This window comes from Tasmannia lanceolata, unplaced genomic scaffold, assembly GCF_043159265.1.
Source record: "Tasmannia lanceolata isolate RefF3 unplaced genomic scaffold, GAP_Taslan_0.1 ptg000015l, whole genome shotgun sequence".
Classification (NCBI taxonomy): domain Eukaryota; kingdom Viridiplantae; phylum Streptophyta; class Magnoliopsida; order Canellales; family Winteraceae; genus Tasmannia; species Tasmannia lanceolata.
This window is the reverse complement of record NW_027518692.1, coordinates 61740758-61757858: the sequence shown is the minus strand read 5'-3', so window position 1 is coordinate 61757858 and position 17101 is coordinate 61740758. Positions and strand designations below refer to the sequence as shown.

Below are 17101 nucleotides of genomic sequence, written 5' to 3'. Positions count from 1 at the left end.
TGGGGTCTGAACGGTCCGAGTGGGGCGAAGTCCGCTCCACGGCCGCCCCGACCTCCACCTGCGAGGCCAGACGCTCACTTCGTCCTTCACGGGGGGCCGTAGCCCGAGTAGCCCGAGAAGTCGGAGGTGCTCGCTTGCCGGTCTGTCCTACCATTTTTATCTGGGTGAGATTTTCGAACAGCTTTTTGTTGCGTGGTCCCACGGATGGCGCCAAATCTGTTAGGCCTAAAATCGGTAACAGGTTATGGTAGGGCTGGGTGGTCCGGGCTAACGAGCCACGGCTGAATGGCTGGTTGAGTCCTGCGCTGCACACAGTACAGACAAGAAAGAAAAGGGTCAGAGGACCAACCCGGAGTGATACTCCGGACGGGCGCTTCGACACTCAAGTCAGTATGAGCAGGAGTGTAGAGCAATGTCAGAGCAAAAAGCTTAGAGTTTTGGTTCTCAGATTTTCAGGACCCTCACCTTAGAACAAGTGAAGGCTATTTATAGTGATTCTGAGCCACCTGTCTAGGACAGGTGGTAGTTGTGAGCCAGGTGGTGGCCTCTGTATGGACCAGGTTTCATACCTAAGGAGGGCAGGTGGAGGTCCCTGATTGGTCCAGGTGTCACACCTAGGAGAGACAGGTGTTGGCCTTCCAACGGTCCTTGTGAGGGCCACGTGCCAGAAGCTAATTGGATGCTGAGTTCGGACCCCTCAGTGCTGAGTCCGGATTGCTGAGTCCGGATTCCCTCAGTGCTGAGTCCGGACCCTATCACAAACCAAGTGAATGGAACAAGTATAGGAAACCAGGAGTAGCATATCAAGAAGAAGAAGAGGAAGAAGAAGAAGAATGATGAAGACAAGATTAGTGTTGTTACCGGCGCCGGGAACCGGCCACATGACGCCCGATGGTGGAGTTAGCGAAATACCTTGTCCAACACAACTTCTCCATTACCCTTCTCACTATGGGCCCCGCTTATCCCTCCTCTTCCTCCTCCTCCATCGCCTCTTATATTGAATCCGTCGTCGGTCTAGACATCACCTTCATCGAGCTCCCTCACGTAGACCTCCCGTTCGACAGAACCAAGAGCGCGATGGCCCACTTGTCACTCTTCATAGAGAAGCACAAACCACATATCAAAAACGCCATCACCCAACTCCAATCCTCTTCTCCTTCCACCCCTATCCACGCTTTAGTCCTCGACTTCTTCATGACGTCCATGTTTGATGTTGCTGAGGAGCTCGGCATCCCGGGCTACATCTATTTTGCCTCCGGTGCAGCCCTGCTCGCACTCATGCTCTATCTCCCCACCCTCGATGCGAAAATTACCGGCCACTACAAAGACTTGGAAGGAGAAGTAGAAATTCCAGGCTTGCCTCCATTGCCACCGCTCGTCTTGCCTGAACCAATGTTGGTTAGACTGTGTTTAAAAACGCGGATTTGACGCGGAACGCGGCCAGGAAAAATCCTTGTCGACTCAACGCGGACGCGGCCAAGAATGCGGTTGACGAGGTTGACGCGGTCATAACTTGGGAGAGTCGAAGGAGTTTAATGACTACGTAGGGCAAAACGCCGAATGCGGATGTGGTGCAATGCGGAACGCGGCCAAGGCAAAAAAGAGTCGACTCGGGGGAGTTCCTTGTCGAGTCAAGGAGTTTTTGAACATTGGGTTAGAGACGAGGGGTATCAGAGTTTGCTCTCCCATGCCCTGAGATTTCCAGAGGCAAAAGGTATTTATAACTTTAGATCTTATCATATCTTATTTAGACACATAGCCCAACTGTCTTAGGGTGCGATCATAGCAGCACAAATGTACTGTGTTGAAGTATAAATGATTAAATAACATCAACTTTAACAGGTTAAGCTTTTGGAGTAACTATGTAGAAAGTTGCATTTAGATCAATCCTGAAAGGCAATTATTGGGCATAATGTATGTGAAATTAAAACAGTTGATCCGGTAGAAACATCATGAAGCTTATGAATTAAGGGTCTAAGATAATCAGATCAAGGTATTCCCAACGGGATTTGACCACCAGATCGGATCAATGAATCTGGTGGCATAAATGAGAAGTAGGGCACAATAAATTTCTTTTGGGAAGAGTATTTAAGTGACTTTCTTTTATCATTTTCTTTATTTTAAGGGGTGCCATTTATTGGCCCTTCGAAAAACATGCATATTTTTCCAAGCAGACTCTTTATTAGTTGACCCGATGTGTCCAAAAAACAAACAAGACAAATGTTTGATAATTGCACTCCTCCCTTTATTAAAAGTACGGTATGACCCGCACCATAGGATGATCCAAACCGTCCATTAGATGGGCCACACCCTAAATAGGTTGTGCCCCAAAAATCATTTCCATGTGTTGATAGTAACCCACCGATCTATAGAGGGACAGGATATTAGAGGGTTGATCCTAACCCTCATGGAAATGATTTTTGGGGCACAACCTATTTAGGATGTGTCCCATCTAATGCACGGTTTGGATCATCCTATGGTGCCGGTTATACCGTACTTTTTTTTTTAATAAAGCAAGGAGTGTGATAATCAAAATACCCTTTTGAAAATGTATTGGATTTTTAAAGTTGAAAAATGGTGCATAAAAAAACAGGAAATTTTCAAGAAATTTCCTGATCTTCAAAGGGCCAATGAATGGCAATTGCGTAGATGGATTGCTTTATTGATTCCTTCGTCACCCGCTACGTCTTGAGTCTTCATCTTCACGTCTTTCTCATAACACGTCCCAATCTTTCATTTGATTCTAATAAAAAAAATGAAATGTCCGACAAAAGTAGTTAAATTATAAAAAAGACTGTACACTCTTTAGTCTTTACTCTTGAAGGAGGTGGCCCAATGAAGAAAATGGGGCAAATATATGATTTCCCTTGATAAAATGATGACCACATTAGTTGCAAACCAAGTGAATGGAACAAGTACAGGAAACCAGGAGTAGCATATCAAGAAGAAGAAGAAGGATGAAGGCAAGATTAGTGTTGTTACCGGCGCCGGGAACTGGCCACATGACGCCGATGGTGGAGTTAGCGAAATACCTTGTCCAACACAACTTCTCCATTACCATTCTCACTATGGGCCCAGCTTTTCCCTCCTCTTCCTACTCCTCCTCCATCGCCTCTTATATTGAATCCGTCGTCGGTCTAGACATCACCTTCATTGACCTCCCTCACGTAGACCTCCCGTTCGACAGAACCAAGAGCGCGATGGCCCACTTGTCACTCTTTGTAGAGAAGCACAACCCACATATCAAAAACGCCATCACCCAACTCCGATCCTCTTCTCCTTCCGCCCCTATCCACGCTTTAGTCCTCGACTTCTTCATGACGTCCATGTTTGATGTTGCTGTGGAGCTCGGCATCCCGGGCTACATCTATTTTGCCTCCGGTGCAGCCCTGCTCGCACTCATGCTCTATCTCCCCACCCTTGATGCGAAAATCACCGGCCACTACAAAGACTTGGAAGGAGAAGTAGAAATTCCAGGCTTGCCTCCATTGCCACCGCTCGTCTTGCCTGGTCCAATGTTGGTTAGAGACGATGGGTATCAGAGTTTCCTCTCCCATGCCCTGAGATTTCCAGAGGCAAAAGGTATTTATAACTTTAGATCTTATCATATCTTATTTAGACACATAGCCCAACTGTCTTAGGGTGCGATCATAGCAGCACAAATGTACTGTGTTGAAGTATAAATGATTATAACATCAACTTTAGGAGGTTAAGCTTTTGGAGTAATTGGTTATTTCATATGGTATTAGAGCTATTGGGTTCAAAACTCAAAATTTCCCTATGGCCAACCAAACAAAAGAGGGGCCACAACTCTTAACAGCTTAAGCTTTTGGGATGATTGGTTGTTTCACATACTAATCCTGAACCCCAAAGTGAAGCACACTTGTGGGAGAGTAGTACTAGGATGGGTGACCTCTAAGTCAAATTGTTGTAGTAGTCTCTTAGTAGGCACTCTTTTCTTTTTCTTTTTTTTTCTCTCTAGTTTGATCTGCGTTTTCCTTCACAGGTATAATCGTAAACACATTCGGGGAGCTAGAATCCGCAGTGCTTGAGACAATCGACGAGGGGCGATGCTTGCCGGACCACCCCACCCCACCCATCTATCCGGTAGGACCTTTGATCGGCGTCAAAGAGAAACCAGAAATGTCATCAAATGCCTGCATCAAATGGCTAAACAAGCAGCCTCTAGCATCAGTGGTGTTCTTATGCTTCGGGAGCATGGGCGCCTTCCCTGCCGCCCAAGTTAAGGAGATAGCTCTTGGGCTAGAGCAGAGCGGATGCCGATTTCTGTGGGCCCTGCGATTCCGACCGGGAGAGGGGTTCAGCATGCCGTCGGATGCGAATTTGGACGAGATTTTACCAGAAGGATTCTTAGATAGGACGGTGGAGAGGGGATTGGTATGGCCATCTTGGGCCCCACAAACAGAAATACTAGCACACCCGGCTGTGGGTGGTTTTGTTTCTCATTGTGGGTGGAATTCTTTTTTGGAGAGCTTGTGGTGTGGAGTGCCAGTTTTAGCCTGGCCACTCTATGCAGAGCAGAGGCTTAATGCTTTTCTGCTGGTGAAGGAGTTGGGTCTGGCTGTGGAGCTGAGATTGGATTATAAGGGAGAGGGTTTGGTGAAGGGAGAGGAGGTGGAGAGGGGAGTGAGGTGTTTGATGGGGGAGTGTGAGGAAGGGAAGAAAGTGAGGAAGAGGGCTAAAGAGTTTTCAGAGATTGGTAAGGGGGCAGTTGAAGAAGGGGGTTCTTCCTTTGCTACCTTCAAACGCCTGGCCCACCAGTTTGCACCAGGTACTTAATGGTGGAAAGAGGATGAATCGTTTTAAAGATTGTATCCAGTATTAAATTTTGTTTAGAATTTGACAGGTTTGTGTTTCTTTATAATATGAAGAAAATGAATGGTATAAATAATAATTATGGAAATCTTTTTTGTTGGATGAGAAGCTGGGGAGGCCCACTTCTTAAGCTAATATCTTCTCCTTTCCTAGATTTAGGGAAAATATGTCTTTCACACACCTTCCATACATTTATTAGGTTTTCCTCTTAATTGAGAGCAGGGGTGGAGGCACATACACCACGAGGGGGTCATGGCCGCCCCAATGACTTGCAAAATCCCTTTTATGCTTCATGGCATGTACATGCATGTGATTGAGAGTACACTTCTTATTTAGGTGAGTATTTTTCTTGTAAGAATGTTTTCTCATTTGATAATGTTGAAGGAGTGTATTTAAAAGAAGAAAAGATTCTAGTCTTTTAGTTGAATTGACCAACAATTTGGCCATTCTTTATGTCACGATAAAGATTCTAGTCGATTCTAGTCTTTTTTACAAAATGGATTCCCATATTGCCAGCAACCCTCGAAAAAGAGTGTAGTTAAGACTTAATAAATCCTAGTAACTTTCAATAACTTGAGAAGTCTTCATTACTAGTAATCCTTGACTAAAACTTATTAGTCTAAACTAAAGGGAGCCCTTGCAAAAAAAAGGTGAAAGGGCTCCCTCATTGGCTGCAAATCACCATCATGTTTCGGCAGTTATTAATGCATGATGGACCAAGGGGCTTGTGGATCAAATCAACGACTCTAACCAAGTAAAGAAGGGAGCAGTTCAGGCCAATAACTGTCTTTTAAGAAGAGCATGAAACTGACTTTATTCTAAGGTGTTCTAGTAACTTAATTGCCATTCTCTACTAATACTAATAATGAAAGGACAAAAGATGAATAAATTGTATTTTGAGTCTGGATATACGGGTGGATGGTAGTTTCAACTTTTTGCACCCAGTTGTGGTGCAGTTCAGCCCAAAAGACAATTTTGCTGCCTTCTTCTTTCTAATGTTTTCTAGTTTTTCATCTCCATGCCGTACAAATCAAAAGACCATTTTTCCCTCTTATTCTTTCTATTTTTCCTCTCCACTTGTATTGCCGATCGTCACTTCACCACGGAAAGAGGAAGATAAAGAAAACGACAAGTGAAAAGAAGAATAGCGCTGGAAGAGGTGGTGCCTAGTATTGCAGTGTTCCAATTTCTTACCCTTGTTTTCTCCAAAAACCCGAATAAATTGAAAATCTCTAATTGGGATTTGCTAGGAACCATGGCAGAACGCATTTGACGGACTCATGAATTGAATGAATAAAGACAAAATCTGTTGAAGAGTGAGCCTATGTGGCTGATCTCTCAAGCAACAGCCCATCCGCGAAATGCCTTGTGGGATGGTCCCTAGCGAATCCATCCCTCTCTAATTTCATGTGTTGGAGGAAACGAGGATAAGAAGTTGGAACACCCCCATGATTAAAAAAGCTTCAACTAAATAGGTTGTACCCCAAAAATCATTTCCAGGGGTTGATAGTAGGGGTTGATAGTAACCCACCGATCTATAGAGGTATAGGATATTAGAGGGTTGATCCTAACCCTCATGAAATGATTTTGGGGCACAACCTATTTAGGGTGTGTCCCATCTGATGGACGGTTTTGATCATCCTATGGTGCGGGCTATACCTTACTTTTTTTGAATAAAACGAGGAGTGTGATAATCGAAGTACCCGTTTGAAAATGTATTGGATTTTTAAAGTTGAAAAATGGTGCACAAATAATCAGGAAATTTTCACGAATTTTCCTGATCTTCAAAGGGCCAATGAATGGCACCCAACTGCACTAAGTCAATTGCGTAGATGGATTGCTTTATTGATTCCTTCGTCACCCTCTACGTCATGAGTCCTCATCTTCACATCTTTCTTATAACACGTCCCAATCTTTCATTTGATTCTAATAAAAAAAATAGTGAAGAAAATGAGGCAGATATATGATTTGGATAAAATGACGACCACATTAATTGCAAAGCAAGTGAGTGGAACAAGTATAGAAGCCAGGAGTAGGCATATAAAGTAGAGCAGAGGAAGAAGAAGAAGAAAGAGGAAGGATGAAGGTAAGATTAGTGTTGTTACCGGCGCCGGGCACTGGCCACCTGACACCAATGGTGGAGTTAGCGAAACACCTTGTCCAACACAACTTCTCCATTACCCTTCTCACTATGGGCCCCGCTTTTCCCTCCTCTTCCTCCTCCTCCTCCTCCATCGCCTCTTATATTGAATCCGTCGCCGGTTTAGATATCACCTTCATCGAGCTCCCTCACGTAGACCTCCCATTCGACAGAACCAAGAACGGGATGTCCCACTTGTCTCTCTTCATAGAGAAGCACAACCCACATATCAAAAACGCCATCACCCAACTCCAATCTTCTTCTCCTTCCACCCCTATCCACGCTTTAGTCCTCGACTTATTCATGACGTCCATGTTTGATGTCGCGGAGGAGCTCGGCATCCCGGGTTTCATTTATTTTACCTCCGGTGCAGCCCTGCTCGCGCTCATGCTCTATCTCCCTACCCTTGATGCGAAAATTACCGGCCACTACAAAGACTTGGAAGGAGAAGTAGAAATTCCAGGCTTGCCTCCATTGCCACCGCTCGTCTTGCCTGGTCCAATGTTGGTTAGAGACGAGGGGTATCAGAGTCTCCTCTCCCATGCCCTGAGATTTCCAGAGGCAAAAGGTATTTATAACTTTAGATCTTATCATATCTTATTTAGACACATAGCCCAACTGTCTTAGGGTGCGATCATAGCAGCACAAATGTACTGTGTTGAAGTATAAATGATTAAATAACATCAACTTTAACAGGTTAAGCTTTTGGAATAACTGGTTATTTCATATGGTATTAGAGCTATTGGGTTCAAAACTCAAAATTTCCCTATGGCCAACCAAACAAAAGAGGGGCCACAACTCTTAACAGCTTAAGCTTTTGGGATAATTGGTTGTTTCACATACTAATCCTGAACCCCAAAGTGAAGCACACTTGTTGGAGAGTAGTACTAGGATGGGTGACCTCTAAGTCAAATTGTTGTAGCAGTTTCTTAGTAGGCACTCTTTTGTTTGTTTTTGTTTTTTCTCTCTAGTTTGATCTGTGTTTTCCTTCACAGCTATAATCGTGAACACATTCGCGGAGCTAGAATCCGCAGTGCTTGAGACAATCGACGAGGGGCGATGCTTGCCGGACCACCCCACCCCACCCATCTATCCAGTAGGACCTTTGATCGGCATCAAAGAGAACCCAGAAATGTCATCAAATGCCTGCATCAAATGGCTAAACAAGCAGCCTCTAGCATCAGTGGTGTTCTTATGCTTCGGGAGCATGGGCGCCTTCCCTGCCGCCCAAGTTAAGGAGATAGTTCTTGGGCTAGAGCAGAGCGGATGCCGATTTCTGTGGGCCCTGCGATTCCGATCGGGAGAGGGGTTCAGCATGCCGTCGGATGCGATTTTGGACGAGATTTTACCAGAAGGATTCTTAGATCGGACGATGGAGAGGGGATTGGTATGGCCATCTTGGGCCCCACAAACAGAAATACTAGCACACCCGGCTGTGGGTGGTTTTGTTTCTCATTGTGGGTGGAATTCTTTTTTGGAGAGCTTGTGGTGTGGAGTGCCAGTTTTAGCCTGGCCACTCTATGCAGAGCAGAGGCTTAATGCTTTTCTGCTGGTGAAGGAGTTGGGCCTGGCTGTGGAGCTGAGATTGGATTATAAGGGAGAGGGTTTGGTGAAGGGAGAGGAGGTGGAGAGGGGAGTGAGGTGTTTGATGGGGGAGTGTGAGGAAGGGAAGAAAGTGAGGAAGAGGGCTAAAGAGTTTTCAGAGATTGGTAAGGGGGCAGTTGAAGAAGGGGGTTCTTCCTTTGCTACCTTCAAACGCCTGGCCCACCAGTTTGCACAAGGTACTTAATGGTGGAAAGATGATGAATCGTTTTAAAGATTGTATCCAGTATTAAATTTTGTTTAGAATTTGACAGGTTTGTGTTTCTTTATAATATGAAGAAAATGAATGGTATAAATAATAATTATGGAAATCTTTTTTTGTTGGATGAGAAGCTGGGGAGGCCCACTTCTTAAGCTAATATCTTCTCCTTTCCTAGATTTAGGGAAAACATGTCTTTCACACACCTTCCTTACATTTATTAGGTTTTCCTCTTAATTGAGAGCAGGGCGAAGGCACATACACCACAAGGGGGGTCATGGCCGCCCCAATGACTTGCAAAATCCCTTTTATGCTTCATGGCATGTACATGCATGTGATTGAGAGTACACTTCTTATTTAGGTGAGTATTTTTCTTGTAAGAATGTTTTCTCATTTGATAATGTTGAAGGAGTGTATTTAAAAGAGGAAAAGATTCTAGTCTTTTAGTTGAATTGACCAACAATTTGGCCATTCTTTATGTCACGATAAAGATTCTAGTCGATTCTAGTCTTTTTTACAAAATGGATTACCATATTGCCAGCAACCCTCGAAAAAGAGTGTAGTTAAGACTTAATAAATCCTAGTAACTTTCAATAACTTGAGAAGTCTTCATTACTAGTAATCCTTGACTAAAACTTATTAGTCTAAACTAAAGGGAGCCCTTGCAAACTAAAGGGTTCTTCCTTTGCTCCCTCATTGGCTGCAAATCACCATCATATTTGACTTGTCGGGAGTTATTAATGCATGATGGACCAAGGGGCTTGTGGATCAAATCAACGACTCTAACCAAGTAAAGGAGGGAGGAGTTCAGGCCAATAAGTGTCTTATAAGAAGAGCATATAACTGACTTTATTCTAAGGTGTTCTAGTAACTTAATTGCCATTCTCTACTAATACTAATAATGAAAGGACAAAAGATGAATAAATTGTATTTTGAGTCTGGATATACGGGTGGATGGTAGTTTCAACTTTTTGCACCCAGTTGTGGTGCAGTTCAGCCCAAAAGACAATTTTGCTGCCTTCTTCTTTCTAATGTTTTCTAGTTTTTCATCTCCATGCCGTACAAATCAAAAGACCATTTTTCCCTCTTATTCTTTCTATTCTTCATCTCCACTTGTATTGCCGATCGTCACTTCACCACGGAAAGATGAAAAAGAGGAAGATAAAGAAAACGACGAGTAAAAAGAAGAATAGCGCTGGAAGAGGTGGTGCCTAGTATTGCAGTGTTCCAATTTCTTACCCTTGTTTTTTCCAAAACCCGAATAAATTGAAAATCTCTAATTGGGATTTGCTAGGAACCATGGCAGAACGCATTTGACGGACTGCCTATGTGGCTGATCTCTCAAGCAACAGCCCATCCGCGAAATGCCTTGTGGGATGGTCCCTAGCAAATCCATCCCTCTCTAATTTCATGTGTTGGAGGAAACGAGGATAAGAAGTTGGAACACCCCCCATGATTAAAAAAGCTTCAACTAAATAAATCAATCAATCAATCTGGAGGTCAAACCACATCCAACATCCCATCTCGAACATATCAGCTCTCGCTAAATTCCAATAACTCTCCCCCTCGTATCTTACATAAACAAGAGCTATTTAAAGTACTAAAAAAACCCTTCTGCTCCAAACCAACCTTCTTCAATTCAATGGAGAAACTCCGGCACAAAATTCCCGCCGGCAACGGGAACGTCGATTGTGATGAAGAAACCTTCTCGTTTGCAGCCATGGCCATGGGTCTCAAGGATCAAGATAAAATCTCCCCTCAGAGCAATAGCAGTAACAGTACTAGAAGAAGGAATTCGCGCCAAGATAGTGAGTAGAAACTACTGGATTCAGAGGGAGTTCCAGAAGCTGGAACAGTCAAGAAGCGGGAGCTTAAGAAGGTTCGATTTGAACAATGTTCTGATGCTCCAAAGGGTCAGTTGTTGCATCTACCGAAAACTCCGATGAGAACAGAGACTCTAGAAGTTAAATGGAAGGATCAGGGGAATAAAAAGGTGGGTGAAAACTCCGATGAGAACAGAAACTCTATAGAGAATGTCACACACTTGAACCTTCTATGCAGGTAGAGAGGACACCGGGGAAGATGACACTACACTAATCAAAGATCTGTTGTTGTTGTTGTCGTTTGTTTTTATTGTCATCTTTGTTGTTAGAAAGCTAATGTGTAGTCTACTTAATTCGACAGAAGGAATTTCTTTTATCCTTCTGTTATGTTTCTCCAACTAAGAGAGATTGTAGTGTCAGAAGCGGCTTAGCCAAGTTATGAAAAACATGGTTTGCTGCACCACTGAACAAGTGGACCCAAACCCACACAAAATGGTGTGCTTTCCATTATTTTTTAAAGTCGGGTGTGATTAGCAAAATTTCATTGAATTTTTTTACTTACGAAAGTTTTGTTAAAATTTTCCCTCTCGGCATGTTTGCCAACCAGGAAAAATTATTCAATAGAATATCCGTGGGCCCAATTGTGAAAGAGGAGCTGACAAAGAGGGAGAGGGTGTGACTGCATGAGAAGTAGGGCACAATAAGTTTGTTTTAAGATGAGCATGAAAGTGACTATCTTTTATCATTTTCTTTATTTTAAGGGGGTGTAAACCACATCACGAGGCTTATGAATTGAGGGTCTATGATAATCTAATCAAGGTATTCCCACAAGGGTAATCTAATCAAGGATTTGACCACCGGATCGGATCAATGAATCTGGTGGCATAAATGAGAAGCAGGGCACAATAAGTTTCTTTTAAAATGAATTGGAATCAATCCCAACCTGACGCAAACTCTCAGGTCACCCCTACTTAATTTTATAAATGAAAGATACTTTGAAATTGTACTGGATTTAAACTTTAAAATGATGAATAAAAAATCAAGAAATTTGCAACCATGTGCACCAAGTCAATTGCGTAGATGAATTGCTTTCTTCACCCCCTCTATCCTCATGCGCAGCATGTGCACCTCATCTTCCAGTCTTTATTATAACACGTCGCAATCTTTCATTTGATTTGAATAACAAAATGTAATGTCCGACAAAATAATTAAATTAGAAAAAGGAAGCGCACACCGTTTATGACTCTCTTTTTTACAGCAGAAGGAGGTGGCCCAGGGAAGAAAATGGGGCAAATATATCATTTCCCTTATAAAATGATGACCCCATAGTAACAAATTAACCAGGTGATGGAACAAGTGTAGGAAACCAGGAGTAGGCATATCAAGTAGTACAGAGAAGAAAAGGAAGAAGAAGAAGGATGAAGGTAAGATTAGTGTTGCTCCCATCGCCGGGAACCGGTCACATGACGCCGATGGTAGAGTTAGCCAAGCGCCTAGTCCAACACAACTCCTTCTCAGTCACCCTCCTCACTATGGTCCACCCTTTGCACTCCTCTTCCTCCTCCTCCTCCTCCACTGCCTCTTATATTGAATCCGTCGCCGGTCTAGACATCACCTTCATCGAGCTCCCTCACGTAGACCTCCCGTTCGACAGAACCAAGATCGGGATGTCCCACATGTATCTCTTCATAGAGAAGCACAAGCCGCATATCAAAAACGCCATCACCCAACTCCAATCCTCTTCTCCTTCCACCCCTATCCACGCTTTAGTCCTCGACTTCTTCATGACGTCCATGTTTGATGTCGCTGAGGATCTCGGCATCCCGGGCTACATCTATTTTGCCTCCGGTGCACCCCTGCTTGCGCTCATGCTCTATCTCCCCACCCTCGATGCAAAAATTACCGGCCACTACAAAGACTTGCAAGAAGAAGTAGAAATCCCAGGCTTTCCGCCATTGCCACCGCTTGTCTTGCCTAGGCCAATGTTGATCAGAGACGACGGGTATCAGGGTTTCATCTCCTATGCCCAAAGATTTCCAGAGGCAAAAGGTATTTATAACTTTAGATCTTATCATCTCTTATATGCAGACACATAGGCCAACTGTCTTTGGGTGCAATCATTCCAGCACAAATGTATAGTGTTGAAGTATAAATGATTAAATAAAGGGCGCTGATATTTCCCCCACCCCCCTTGTTGGTTATTCCCCCTCCTCTCTCTCTCTCTCTCTCTCCCTCCCCTGGCTAACGTTAAACGTTAGGCTTTAACTTATATGTCACGTTTCCCAACATTTGACGTCTCTCTCCACACACACAACCAGGAACAGTTAGTGGGCCCAACAGAAACCGTTGGTGGAATGGTGGGCCCATCTTTGAACAACGTAGGCTCCGCCCATACCACACCATAGGATGATCCAAACCGTCCATTTAATGGGGCATAAACGTAAATAGGTTGCGTCCCAAAATATCATTTCAATATACTGATCCTAGCCATCCGATCTAAATAGAAACTACATCTTATGCAACCTCTATAGATTGTAGGGTTGTGATCATCCTATGAAAATGATTTTTGAGGCACAACCTATTTACATTGTGGCCCATCAAATGAATGGTTTGGATCATCCTATGGAGTTGGTTATACAGTAACATTAAGGCCCGTCCAATACATAGGATGAGACAAGCCATCCATGGTTTGGATAATGCTACGGAGTTGGTTGTATAGTAACATTAAGGCCCAATCGTAGGCCCTACCGATATTTTTCAAATTGAAGTGTACGGTCCACAAATAGGATGATCCAAGCCGTCCATGGTTTGGATCATCCTATGGTGTGGTTCGTACAATAACATGAAGGCTCAATTTAGGCCCCACCCATATTTTGAAAATGAAGTGTACCGTCCAGATCATAGGATGATCCGAGCCTTCCATATGATGGGCCATAATGTAAATGGGTTGTGCCCCCAAAATCATTTGCAGGATGATCACAACCCTCCAATCTATAGAGGTTTCCATAATAAGCAATTTCTCTTTATATCCGAGAGCTAGGATCATCATATGGAAATAGACCAGATGGTTTTTTGGGACACAACCTATTTACGATGTGGCCTATCAAATGGACCGCTTGGATCTTCCTATGGTCTGGACGGTACATTGTCATAGTGGGTTGGATTTGGGGAGAGAATTTTGGGGGCCCATCAACTGCTCCTGCTGTGGAGAGAGAGAGAGAGAGAGAGAGAGAGAGATGTGGGAAACGTACACTAACAGGATTCAAGGGGGGTGAGGACCTGAAGGAGAGGAATATCAGCGCCCTAAATAAAATCAACTCTAATAGCTTAAGCTTATAGAGTAAATGGTTATTTCACATGGTACCAGAGCTATTGCCTCACGGCAGTTCTGGGTTCAAAACTCAACAACACCCAATTGCCAAACAAACAAAAGAAGGGCCAACACGTGAGGGGACTAGTGCTGAAGTATAAATGATTAAATAAATTTCTAAATTTCTAATCCTGAACCCGAAAGTAAAACACACTTGTGGGAGAGTAGTACTAGGATGGGTTATCTCTAAGTCAAATTGCTGTAGCAGTTTTTGTGTTTTTTTTTTCTGTGTAGTTTGATCGGTGTTTTCCTTCACAGGTATAATCGTGAACACATTCACAGAGCTAGATTCCATTTTCTGTGTAGTTTGATCGGTGTTTTCCTTCACAGGTATAATCGTGAACACATTCACAGAGCTAGATTCCACGGTGCTTGAGGCAATCAACGAGGGGCGATGTTTACCGGACCACCCCACCCCACCCATCTACCCTGTAGGACCTTTGATCGGTGTCAAAGAGAACCCAGAAACGTCATCAAATGCCTGCATCGAATGGCTAAACAAGCAGCCTCTAGCATCAGTGGTGTTCTTATGCTTCGGGAGCATGGGCGCCCTCCCTGCAGCCCAAGTTAAGGAGATAGCTCTTGGGCTAGAACAGAGCGGATGCCGATTTCTGTGGGCCCTGCGATTCCGATCAGGAGAAGGATTCAGCATGCCGTCCGATGCGAATTTGGATGAGATTTTACCAGAAGGATTCTTAGATCGGACGGTAGAGAGGGGATTGGTATGGCCATCTTGGGCCCCACAAACAGAAATACTAGTACACCCGGCTGTGGGTGGTTTTGTTTCTCATTGCGGGTGGAATTCTTTTTTGGAGAGCTTGTGGTGTGGAGTGCCAGTTTTAGCCTGGCCACTCTATGCAGAGCAGAGGCTTAATGCTTTTCTGCTGGTGAAGGAATTGGGTCTGGCTGTGGAGCTGAGATTGGATTATAAGGGAGAGGGTTTGGTGAAGGGAGAGGAGGTGGAGAGGGGAGTGAGGTGTTTGATGGGAGAGTGTGAGGAAGGGATGAAAGTGAGGAAGAGGGTTAAAGAGTTTTCAGAGATTGGTAAGGGGGCAGTTGAAGAAGGGGGTTCTTCCTTTGCTACCTTCAAACGCCTGGCCCACCAGTTTGCACAGGGTACTTAATGGTGGAAAGAGGATGAATGGTTTGAAAGATTGTATCCAGTATTAAATGTTCTTTAGTATTTGACGGGTTTGTGTTTCTTTATAATATGAAGAAAATGAATGGTATAAATAGTGTGTAGATAAGTTATCTACACACTAGCTTAAAATACGGTGGAGAGCCACATTGTTTGGGTGATCCATACCGTTTTCTCTCTCTCAAATAGTAATTATGGAAATCTTTTTAGTTGAATGAGATTATGAGAAGCTGGGGAGGCTCACTTCTAAAGTTAAGTTCTTCTCCTTTCCTAGATTTAGGGTAAACATGTTTTTCACACACCTCCATACATTTATATTAATTGAAAGTACACTTCTTATTTAGGTGAGTATTTTTCTTATAAGAATGTTTTCTCATTTGGTATGATTTCAAATGTTGAGCGATGAGATTGTGTTAGCAACTTGGGTTTTTCACTCTAAAAGAAAATGTTATACATCAGCCGAGGGAGAATTAAAATACTACGTATTGGGGCGGAAAACAGATTCCAGCATTTTCCCCTTTAATTCTGACCTGTGTCACTTTTGCCCTCTTGGTTCCGTCCATTTTTTATTTTATTTTTTTGTCAGATTCGGGCAGAATCAGAATAGGATGCCAATTCCAGCCCCTAATTCCAGTAAATAACTCGAATGTCCCAAAGATCATTTTGCCCTCTTCTTTCTAATTTTTTTCTATTTTTTCATCTCCAAGCTGTACAGTCCGAAAGACCATTTTGCCATCTTCTTCTTTGTAAAAATTTTCTATTTTTCATCTCCATTTGCATGGCCGGTCGTCACTTCAACACGAAAGAGGGAAAAGGAGGAAGAGGAAGATGAAGAAGATGAAGAATAAGAAGATGAGAAAAAGGAAAAAGAAAAATCAACGCCTGGAGGTAGAAGAAGAAAAAGAAGAATTTGCAAACTACAGGGTCAAATCGGTAAAAATGAGATAAAAAGCCAAAAAAAGTCAAGTAGATTGAGAAAAAGATTGGACGTCAAGTGTCTTTAAAGAGCATAATTCTAAAGTTTTTCATAACTTAATTATCAGGGATTTGCCAGGTCCGCGAAGGCATTTCGCGGATGGTCTGTTGCATGTGAGAGCAGCCACACAGGCTCACTTTTCAGCAGATTTTGTCTTCATTCATGAGGTGGCTGCTCTCACATGCAACAGACCATCTGCGAAATGCCTTTTGCGATGGATGCTAGCAGATCCCTAATTATCATTCTCCCTGCTAGGGAATAAAAACATGAAAGGGAATAAAAACATGAAAGGGGTGATGCCTAGTACTGCAGTGTTCCAATTTCTTACCCTTGTTTTCTCCAAAACCTGAATAAATTGAAAATCTCTAATTGGGATTTGCTAGGAACCATTGCAGAAGCCATTGCACGGAGCTGCTGTTGCATGAAAGCAGCCACCTCATATGAATTAAATGAATAAAGACAAAATCTGCAAAAGAGTGAGCCTATGTGGCTGCTCTCTCACGCAACAGCCCGTCAGCGAAATGCCTTTTGGGATGGTCCCTAGCAAATCCCTCCCTCTATAATTTCATTTGTTGGAGGAAACGAGGATAAGAACTTGGAACGATAAAAAAAAGGGCTTCAACTAAAATAAATCAATCAATCTCCATCAAAATAACTAAATACGGACGGCCGAGGTCAAACCACATCCAACATCCCACCTCGTACATTTCAGCTCTAGCAAAATTCCAATTACTCTCCTCGTATCTTGCATAAACAAGAGCAATATAAAGTAAACAAAAAACCCCTTCTGCTCCAAACCAACCTTCTTCAATTCAATGGAGAAACTCCGGCACAAAATTCCCGCCGGCAACGGCAACGTCGACTGTGATGAAGAAACCTTCTCGTTTGCAGCAATGGGTCTCAAGGATCAAGATAAAATCTCACCTCAAAGCAATAACAGTAACAGTACTAGAAGAAGGAATTCGCGCCAAAACAGTGAGAAGAAACTACTGGATTCAGAAGGAGTTCAGGAAGCTG

At 43.3% G+C, this 17101-nt stretch overlaps 3 protein-coding genes across 3 annotated transcripts; all 3 read left to right on the top strand.

Moving 5' to 3' along the window:
- The first annotated feature begins 891 nt into the window (after nucleotides 1-891).
- On the top strand, nucleotides 892-1428 carry LOC143892129 (glucosyltransferase-like protein). Its single transcript, XM_077396591.1, has one exon. The coding sequence runs from the start codon at nucleotides 892-894 to the stop codon at nucleotides 1426-1428; it is 537 nt and encodes a 178-aa protein (XP_077252706.1).
- A 1385-nt stretch (nucleotides 1429-2813) lies between these two features.
- Nucleotides 2814-8889, top strand: LOC143892870 (malvidin galactosylase UGT88C3-like). The gene is made up of 3 exons (XM_077397778.1): nucleotides 2814-3582; nucleotides 4007-4792; nucleotides 7972-8889. The coding sequence occupies exons 1-3, from the start codon at nucleotides 2907-2909 to the stop codon at nucleotides 8763-8765; spliced, it is 2256 nt and encodes a 751-aa protein (XP_077253893.1). The 5' UTR covers nucleotides 2814-2906; the 3' UTR covers nucleotides 8766-8889.
- A 3034-nt stretch (nucleotides 8890-11923) lies between these two features.
- On the top strand, nucleotides 11924-15451 carry LOC143892867 (malvidin galactosylase UGT88C3-like). The gene is made up of 2 exons (XM_077397776.1): nucleotides 11924-12649; nucleotides 14301-15451. Exons 1-2 carry the CDS (start codon nucleotides 12019-12021, stop codon nucleotides 15092-15094), a joined length of 1425 nt encoding a protein of 474 aa, XP_077253891.1. The 5' UTR covers nucleotides 11924-12018; the 3' UTR covers nucleotides 15095-15451.
- The last annotated feature ends 1650 nt before the right edge of the window (nucleotides 15452-17101 follow it).